The sequence below is a fragment of the Limanda limanda genome, chromosome 16, assembly GCF_963576545.1.
Source record: "Limanda limanda chromosome 16, fLimLim1.1, whole genome shotgun sequence".
NCBI lineage: Eukaryota > Metazoa > Chordata > Actinopteri > Pleuronectiformes > Pleuronectidae > Limanda > Limanda limanda.
Window position 1 is genome coordinate 23,532,808 of NC_083651.1, and position 10,338 is coordinate 23,543,145.

The 10,338-nt window shown below is 42.8% G+C and overlaps 1 protein-coding gene across 2 annotated transcripts in view; it reads left to right on the plus strand.

Moving 5' to 3' along the window:
- The window catches only part of LOC133021483 (partitioning defective 3 homolog B-like), a 199,548-nt gene extending 192,517 nt beyond the window's left edge, over positions 1-7,031 (plus strand). For both annotated transcript variants that reach the window (XM_061088344.1, XM_061088345.1), the window contains exons 25-27: positions 2,398-2,616; positions 2,722-2,832; positions 3,012-7,031. In XM_061088344.1, coding sequence (XP_060944327.1) covers positions 2,398-2,616; positions 2,722-2,832; positions 3,012-3,132 — 451 coding nt within the window. In that variant the 3' untranslated portion in view covers positions 3,133-7,031. The remainder of the gene's footprint in view (positions 1-2,397; positions 2,617-2,721; positions 2,833-3,011) is intronic.
- The last annotated feature ends 3,307 nt before the right edge of the window (positions 7,032-10,338 follow it).

Sequence of the window (10,338 nt, forward strand, 5' to 3'; positions counted from 1 at the left end):
GGACTTTTTAACTTCCCCCTCCCATCTTTAACTGGTCTCATGGTCCGCAGGCCCCTTTCTGCGTCATTTCATTTTTTCCCTATTTAAGGCCAATTCCTGCTTCTGCTCGTAAATGTGCACCTCTCCAAAAATGTATCTACACGTCGAGGCGAAGCAGACTGAGCTCTGATTGGTAGCTTCTCACTTACAGCAGACTCACCTCTATTTTTTTTTATTGTGTTGTAGGAATCAACACGGACGACTGTGATTGAAAATCATGATGTTTTCTAACAGCTCTTATAAAAGCTGATACGTTTATATTTTAGATTATTCGTCCATTTCGCCCCTTTTAATGTCTTTTTTGCCTCTTTACCTCTTTTCTTATGGTTTGTTTATCTGCATCTCTCCTTGAGACGTCCCCCGACACTCTTCCTCTCCTCTTCCTCTCCTCTTCCTCTCATCTCTTCCTCTCTGCTCTGCCTCCTTCTCCTCCCCATCACCTCTCAGCCACTCTTATCTCCGCCTTACTGAAACTGTCGGGAGCCACGGGGCCAAATGCTGATTGACAGATAGAGCGACCGATACGGGCGTTCAGGTATACACCAGCTCCGGGATGGACGGCAAGTCAGAGAGGCAGATTGTCTGGCAGGCTGGCGGGGGGGCTTGTAGCCATAAATCGCCTAAAAAGGGAGAGAGAGAGGCAGACGGACACATGGACAGACGGGACAGCTGGCTGACTGACGTGTTGGTGAGGCTCTGTAGCAGAAGAGACGCAGACAACACGGCTGTGGCTCTCAGGACATTGGAGACATGTCGCTGATTTGCTCTGCCCACAATGAGACGACAGAATAAGTCAAAAAGCAGGAGACAGATGACAGATAGGTTAACAGACGAGTTGACTGGTTACAGACATGTAATGTGCTCACAAACACACACTCACACACACTTGCTCTCATGGCGGAGACAGGAGGGGCAGAGGCATCCCAAACACGATGGGCATGTAGTTAGTTAGACACTTTCCATTGCTGACCACCCAAACTGCCTCACACAGGCGTCAGCCCGGGGGACCACCAGCACACTGTGTGTCTGTCTGTGTATGAATGTGTGCGAGTATTTATGTACAAATCCGAGTTAGTGTCAGTCGGTCTGTCTCCGTGGTTGTGTGAATGTTCACGTTATGTCCCGGCAGCAGGTTAGTGTGTTTCTGGTCGGAGGTTGATTGAGCTCCACCTGCTCCACCTGCTCCACCATGTGTCTCCATCACAAGAGTCATGACCCTCACTGATTCTGCTTCAGCAGCTCAACACATGTTGGACTTAATATACACTGAAAAGGAAAAGTGTTGTATTCAACTTAAAATACTTCATTTGGAAACCAGATGAGTAATGTTTGTTCAAAGTAAAAAACACTGATAATGACACTTTGAAAAATGCTTCCTTTGTTTGTTACCAATTGAAGCATTATTGTTTTAAGTTGTTTATTTTCAGTGTAGAAAGAAATAATTGCATTACGTTAACACACGTTCACAGTAATCTCGTAGATAGACGTGTATAAAGAAGAAGCATAAATATTCTTTTTAAGTATTTCAGAGAGTAAAGATGTGGCAGATGGGTAAATAGAGACAGAGTGAGAAGCGAATGTCGACCAATGAGAAGAGGCAGAAAGACAGAGAGATCAAATATAATACCTCGTAATGTTAGTTATGTGGACGACACGTGTTTGTGTACTTGCTTTCCACTGGGCACAAGACATCAATATCTATTAACAGGACTGGACTGGATTACCACAGCTGTGTGTGTGTGTGTGTGTGTGTGTGTGTGTGTGTGTGTGTGTGTGTGTGTGTGTGTGTGTGTGTGTGTGTGTGTGTGTGTGTGTGTGTGTGTGTGTGTGTGTGTGTGTGTGTGTGTGTGTGTGTGTGTGTGTGTTGTGTGCATGTTAACTGAGCCCTAGCCTACTTAAAACTGCCACATGTCACTTATGTTCTGTTGCTATGTGATCTTTGGCTGGGATAGGCTGGTGACTGCATGTGTGTGTGTGTCTGATTCCCTCACTCACTCTTCTCCAGTTTGAAGCAAATAGTTTGTGGCAGATTTTCATGAATATTTTAGCCATTTTCTTTGACAGTACTAAATGCAGTATTAAAATTTACTGATATTTGCCTTATTAAAAAAACTGGTGTTTGCAGTGGCAGTAGTTGGTTGATGATTTGTTTTGTTGTGAGTGATTTCAGGCCGGGCAGGAAGTGAAAACCACATCAGTTCTGTGGTGACATGTGGAGAATGGAGCTCGACTAACACAACGTTTTATTGTTCAAAGCAAAGTCTAAATAAAAGTTGTATTTTCTTAAGTTTAAAAATGACAAATTCTGTTAAAGTTTTCTTCCATTGTAGTTAATTTAATCTCTGCTCTGCTCCTCAGACGGGGTCCGTTGGATCCGGCTGAATACCCAATGCAGCCCTGGGCCGGTCACTACCCCGGCCCCCCCCAGGCCCCACAGGGTTACCCTCAGCCCATGTCCTACCCCAACCCCAACTCCCAGCCGGCTCCATCTTACTCTGGCTACCCACCCCCCGGCCAGCCGTACCCACGTCCAGGTGACCCACGGGGGGGTGAACCTGGCTACTACCCCCACCCAAGGTCAGTGAATGCAGAGAATATGCATCTATACAACAGGATATTAGAGCTCTGATTTACGTTGTAGTCTAAAAGATAAATTTGACCACTCTTTGTGTTCTGCTGCAGCGCTCAGCAGAGAGGACCCCTGCGGCAGGACGTGCCCCCCTCCCCCACCCCTCCACTTCGCGGACTCCGGTACGACACCATGATGCGTGGAACCGGGGGTGGAGGCTACAGGTAGGGACCTTCCAAGGTAAATCCTGAGAACTTACATTTTCTATTTAACTCAGTTATTAAACTTTAACTTGATTGTTAAAGCAGTATGGTTCCAATATGGAAAAAGAAGCTTGAAGCATGTTTCTGTCTTTGATAAAAAAGCATTTTAACAAACCTGCGAACCCGTGTGATTGGTGCAGGCACCTGGTGGATCCTGGTCCGGACCAATACAGCTACACTGGGGAGGTAGGAAGACAGCAACAGCAGCAGCAACACCAAACCAACCCAAGACAGAAGAATGCCATGACTGCAGCTGTGTAGACCAATCACGTCCAGGGATGATAGAAATGAACAGAATGCTGATCGCTCTCGATTGTGCGGCTCCTCTGCTTCCACTGCTCTAATGAAACAGAGTCCAAACCCCTAATGGTGCGAATCACCATCATTATCAGACATTGTCTACTCTGGTGAAAAGTATATGGTTCTACACAGACGAGGTAAAGGAGGTTAATTATAGAGGAGCTGGCGTGATGCATAATGTCTTGTTTGAAGTCATTTAAATTGCTTGGAGTCTTCCCGGAGTGTAAAATTAGCTGCTTTTTGCTTTTCACTATACTGTGATTAATTTGTCTCTTTCTAGAAGCAGTCAGAGGCTCAGGTAATTGGATCCATTTAAATTAAGCCACCAAAGGCACAAATTCAGCTCTGCACTCTCATATTGAAGCTGTCACTTTCACTACCGCCGCTCCAACAACAAGGCAAAAGATGAAATACCCTTAGAAAGAGCAGCAGTAACACACTGACCTCAGGTCTGTGGCCGTTCACATTCTGAAGCAACAACTTCCAGTGAATAAACCCAAATTCATCATCAGGACTAAAGCAGTTCATGTTTACAAAAAAAACATGAATGTGAGTCTTTTAGTCTTTCTCCCCTGAGGCCAAGTTCAGATGAGGATGAGAGTCGGAATGACCCCGTGTTCCCAAACAGTGGGCAGCCGCAAATGAGTGTGAAGATGTCATTCTTTACTGTGTTGGTAATGGCTGCTGAAACAGAAGCGTTGTGCAGAAAGTCGGTTTATCCCTCCGAGCCAAATCACTAACAAAAGCTCTACAGAGCATCGAGAGACGATAGTTCCTCAGCTGCATGAAGTGCTCCTCCTTTTCACACCGCTTTTTGTAATTGTTGAAGTGCACCATAGCACAGTAGAGCACTTGTATGAATGATGATTTCTGTGTCATTTTATGCTTTTAATAATGATGTGATTGCCTTTTATTCTTATCCGACGTATTTCTCTTAGATATGAGTTTAAATACATTCACAACCTAGTCTGAGTCTGAAACCATATCTGGTTCACAGCACTAATGAACCATCCCAGAATATTACTGTTTCAGATCACATTACATTTCATTGATAAATCTCATCTGTATGTTTTTTTAGTCCAGGAATTATATGACTGAAGGTTTTTCTATCGACAATTAACTTTATTTAAAATGCGCCCTACTTGAATGTATGAAAACAAAAGGTGTCATTTCCATCTAGTTCACTTAGCCAACCATAGACTGTCGATAAAGATGGACGACGTGTCTCCACTTCCTCCCACTTTCCAGAAATGAAGCTACGGTATCCAGGATACGAGCGCTGCCATCTTGGGCTGATGAAGTCTCATCTGCCAATCATCACGTTTCACCCCAATTTTTATAGCTTCAAATGAAACTTGCTGGAAGATATGAGCTCTTCACCTCATATCTTCCAGATAAGATAAGAACTACTCTAGTTTACAGAAACCAACTTTAAGAAAACATTATTTGACGTGTAGGCTACTCTGAGATTTTATGTAGGTCTATGACCCATCCACTATCATGCAGGAGGCGGGAGTCACGCCCTGTACTGCAGCCAGCCACCAGGGGGCGATCAAGATGCTTTGGCTTTACTTCCGGGGAGCCACCATGTCGTCCATCTTTATTTACATTGTAAAAATCTGTGTTTTGAATCATTTCACAATGATCTGAGTCTTTTTGGTTTGATCTGAAGAATAATATCAACCCATAAGCTTTGAGGTAACAGAAGAAGCTCTGCTCAGAACAAGATGATATTTCAATGGAGACGATACACAAACCAAAGCTTTGTAATGCTGCCTTGTCCTTCACTCAGATTAACAGTTCACGTTTCTAAACTAAAAAAACAATTGATGTATTAGTGACAACAGTGCAAGGTCTTACTAGACATCAATCTAAGAGAAGCAGGCGAATGAAGCACGTGAGAAAAATGATTGTCGAAGCGTTTATTTGGTGTAAACCAGGCAGAAAAGGTTGTTCTGTTTTTGCAGGTGTTAAACTGATCAGGTGTCCAGCTCACTTTCACTCAGCGTTACTCAACAGCCTCTCTCTCCCTGGAGGACGTGTACAGCTCGCCCCAGTCGGGCTGTGAAGGATGCTCGTTGCACATCTCTCCGACCCGGTGGCGTAGGCGTCACCGAGCGCTGAAGTCTTGTTGAAACACGAGTTGGGCGTCGGAGTGCTCGTCTCACTGCTGCTCCATGGAGTTTATCCATTTAGCCACTTACTGAACCATCAGTTAAGTGTAACGGAGATTTAACATTTCTGTTTGTTCCATTCCACAAAGCCCGGCAGTATTAACTTCAATGTTTTAAATGACAATTCCCAGTTTGATGAATTGCTATGTTATTAAGAATGAGGATGAATTACCACTAAAGGATGAATGTTGAGAGTAATTTGACTGAAACCCACGTGAAATAATGTGAAGTAGAGGATTGAAAACGCTGCTGTTTGCTTGTTCGTTAGAGAAACATGGAGGATTGAGTGGAACGAAGGATGTAGATTGAAATAATTCGTAGGGAAGATAGGGAACGGTGGAAAGAAAGAAACAGAAGTGAGGATAGGTCGAGAAGTGACGAAGGAAAAATTAAACTAATGGTCTCAGAAAGAAAAGAGGGATGAGGGTGAAGAGGGAATAGAGAGATAGATTGAAGGTGATGATGGGGGGAGGGGAGAGAAATGGTAAAAACAGATGGTGTGCAGGACCCCAATGACGAAGAGGAGAGGAAACGAACAGAGGAAAGAATGAAAGATCGTAAAACTATGGGCGGGGCTATGTGCTCGTATTGACTGAATGAAGTGACTTTGGAATTTTAAAATATTTGTCTTTTTCACGCTATTATCACTTTTTATTCTTCCTCAGTAAGTCCAAGTGTCCAGGTATTTACTGAACGTAAAATAATGAAGCACACCTGAAAGAGACTAGTGTCGTCAACTCATCCGTCAAGTGTAGAAAACTGAAAACAAAATAAGTTTCAGGTGTAAACTTTGTTGCAGCAGAATCCAACACAGGCTCGGGTGTAGAAGTGGAGTTTATTCCAAAACACGAGCTCGACCAATCGGGAGTCAGTTCCAGCTGAACATGCTCCAGTGTGATTAGAACCACCTGAAATGACAGAAACCATCCTTGAGAAAAATGTATTTGACTTTTCAGTTTTGGTCCATGTCACATTCAGTCAAGTCGTTCATCTTGATTCTACGGTTTGAAACAGGATGAAGAGAAAGCTTTTGTAGCTGCGTCTGAATCCCTGGTGAACAGTCCACTGTGAACATTACATGAAGGTGTTTTACTGTTACTCCTCTAATATTACTACACATTTCACATATATGTCATATTAAACATATTCTTTTTTAATGACAGTTGGAGTTGTTGGTTTGTGTTTACCGGAGCCACATGATGTTTGGTTGCTGTAACCGTGCTACTGTAAGAAAGATCCATCTCTCCTCTTCACAGGTTCATGTTGGTTTGTCCTGTTTGAAAATTACCTGGAAGTGTAAATCTTAATATTTCCAAAATTGGGTAAAACAAACAGGACATTGTGGTGTAGCGTGGTTAAAGGTACTGAGCATCTGGTGTGTATCGCTCTCTGGTTTTTGTCAGTACGGGATGAGTTGCACAAGATGAAGGTACGAAACCAGAACCCTCTGTTTGAAGAGTGCTGGTACTCCTGGTTCTCCTCGTACAGAGACCAGGGAATGAAGGAACCAACTAAATAACCTCTCTGTCCTACAAGTATAACATTTTTATTACACTGATTGTATCCAAAAAAAAGTGCTTTTTATAATGTTGTAACAATAGCAATGATTTATATTCCTGTTTTCCTGCATTTTGTATTTATGTATATAACATCCTCTTTTTGCATTAAAATATTCATTTTAAAACACGGTTTCCCAAAGATGTCATTCTTTAAATGTTAGAACACATCCTTCACTTCTTTACGCCGCAACGCGAGCCCGGCACATCTGCTTAGGTTAATTAAATACGAGTCAGGAGAAATTATTTCCCTCATGTCCCCCGTACCCTGCAAGGTGAAGCATTAACATTGCCAACTCAATTTAGTCCATCATTTAAGCAGCTGATAAATGGTTCCTTTTGTGATAAGAGATAGATGTTGGCCCCAAATTAATGCAAGACTAATTATCAATTAGAAACAGGAGATAAGGTACACTGATTGCAGCGCAAACTTTTTGGAGTTTGTCTGGCCAGGTGCCATCGCACTGCCGGGTCGTCTCCCTCCGATTAACAAGCGTTTAGTCACAGTCTGTGGCTGAAAGGTGCTTTTTTATTTATTTAGCAGACACGGTGGGGGGGGGCCGGACTCGGGCTGCAATCAGAGAAGTTGGAAGTAATGAGACGCTGAGGCCAAGGGAATGTTTTATCAGTCAAGGCTTAATTAGCATATCCCCGACCTGCAGCCAATGGGGAGAGGGAGAGGGAAGTAATTAAATTCTCCTGAGTCACTGCCAAAGTTCATTTTGTGCAGAGTGTTCAGTATGGATTGACTGTGTGTGTGTATGTGTGTGTGTGTGTTTTCAACATTCAATACACTGATTGTAACATTTAAGTCCTGCTGTTTGTGCTTCTGCATGTCACACATTAGTTACACAGATTAATTGCAGTGTACTTCAGGACTCTTCACACCGTTGGAATCAAACATGTTGCAGAAATAGAAGTAGTGAGGAAGAACTGGTCTGTTTACCTGACTGATAAACTTTTGACATTTCCTTATTTTTCCTCCTGTAGATGTTTGCTCACTAACTCACTGTGAAATGAAAGCTTTGGGTTTCCGTCACTCTGAAAACCTGTGAGGATAAAAGGTGGCTGCTCCTGTTGATCTCATCCAGAATCCTCTTCATACTTTGCAAATCTCAGCAGCGTTGAGCTTAATGCACAGTATCAGTCGGCTTCACCCTCTTGCAGGGGGGTGGGGGGGGGGGTAACATCTGCTCCCTGGGCTGAACGTGACCCAGCAGACTTTGATATGATTGAGATACTGTAGCTGTGACATGTCATCAGGGATAAGCATCACAGCAATCCTTTAGAAAAGAGATGTAGTAGCAGAATGTTGAACTTTCCAAAATAAAAACGTCCTTCACTGGAGTTTCTCTCTCTGGTCTGCAGTAAAACAACAGAGTTAACAAATTCAGGGGGAATTAGACCTTATATATTTGGGAAATACTTCAGTGTTCCATTTGAGGGAGGACTCAGTTCTTGAAAGCCATGTATGGGGATTTGTTTGAGCCAGTTGTTTTGGCTAACATCTGTATGTAGCATCACTACCATCTGACATCAGATGCTTCACCAACGAGAAGCTGAGCCTTGGATGAGTCTTTATGGTTCTCAGTTTCCTAAAATTTCATCTGCATTTTTTTATGTTTTAAAAAAGAGAAAGTGCAAGTAAACAAGTGACAGATGAAGGAAGCATTCTAAAACTGTTGACATGATTATGTCGTTCTATTGCAGTGGTTCATTAGCTGCTCTTGGCTTAATGAAACGTCTGCAATTAGCTGACCCACGGGCTCTTTCCCAAAACTAAAGAATTGTTGCAGACGACCGCATCCCCGTGGCCTGTGTTCATTCCAGAGCATCTTGGCGGAACACTCCTGTGATGAGTGTGAGGATCAGTGCTGGAAGGAGGACTGGGCACAAGACCAAGAAGAAAGCTCTCACCAAATGGGCAAAGTTGTATTTGAGCCTGGGCATAAAAAGTTATCAGCCAAAAGGGAAATAGCCTGAGAAAGAAGAAGAAGAGCATATTTTTCAGAATTCTTTAATCAAGTTCTCTCTCAAGTGGCCCCTGACTTTTAGAAATTTTCATTATGGGACGAACTTCTCGTGGACGTGAATCAGGAGATGTGTGTTTCTGTGAAACTTCTCATGATCACTAACACGTTGACATGTAATCTGTTCAGACTATGACTCCCTGACTTACTGGCTGAAATAGTTGACTGATGCTGTGTTAAACTGGCTGGTGGGTTCACTGACTGACTGTATGAGTGAGTCACTGACTGACTGGCTGTGTAATTGCTTCGACCCCCCCCCCCCTCCAGGTTTGGCATGCTGTAATTATTAGCAGTTATTATTAGTAGCTTTAATAAGCATGGGAAGCCATTGTAATTAGAATTTCCTATATGAGCGGCTGCCAGTATGTGGATGTGTATGTGAGTGAGTGTTTGTGTGTGTTTGTGTGTGTTTGTGTGCGTCTACTTGGCAAAGTATTGTTCAGACGGAGCTATTATTGGCAGCCGGCTTTCTGTTCCCATGACTTCTGATTGTTTTTCATGTACACACTGTGTTTGAAGGCCGTCCTTGGAACTGCCAGGCCTCCCGAAAATCCTCATTAATTATTGTCAATTTATGATCTTGTTTGCTCTCTTTTTTTGTCTTTGTGTCTTTTTTTTCTACACACACATTTCACTCATCTTAATATAAATGTACCACAGTGTTGGTGTTTGCTGCCGCTGCCTCATTAAATCATCGCCGACTGAAAGTGACGGAGCGGCTCAGTGAATCATCGTTGATATGCCGAAGTGATAGACAAGGCCAAATGTCAGTTTTCTATTAAGTCATCACATTTGAACATCCCACTCAGCACTTTGTGTAAACTTTAGGTGAATATTAAAAATACTATACATGCACTGGGTGAGGTTGTTTGCAGACCAGATCCAGAACTCTGCTGTTCTATCTAGACCTGTATCAGATAAACTGTTGAGAATTGTTAAATTTAGCAGGAAACTTTCAGACCAGTTGCTTGTGTTGTAAAAAATCTCACGTGATGAGATGAGAGAAGCAAGAATAGACAACCAGAAGTCAGAGACAATGGAATGAAGTAACTTTACATTGTGCTTATGATGTTCTGAACCTTTGCTGGGGGACATTATCTCTATCTGGACATCTGTTCATTTTAATTGAATACCCCTGTTATAAAGGTGTATCAGATCTTGCTAGAAAAAAGCACATTCGAGTTTCTATCGTGGCCTGAATGAGGTATATAAGATCTTCCAGTTGTGGAAACAAGAAAAACAATGAAATGAAATATGTAGCCTCGGTTACAAGTGTTTTCCACTTTGTAGTTGTTTTGACATGTCACAGTTCTCCCGGGGTCACGACACCCAGGAACCACTGTCCTCATGTAAATGAACCCTTTGAAATGCAGATAGAACTTCACCCAACAGTGGGAACATCTGACC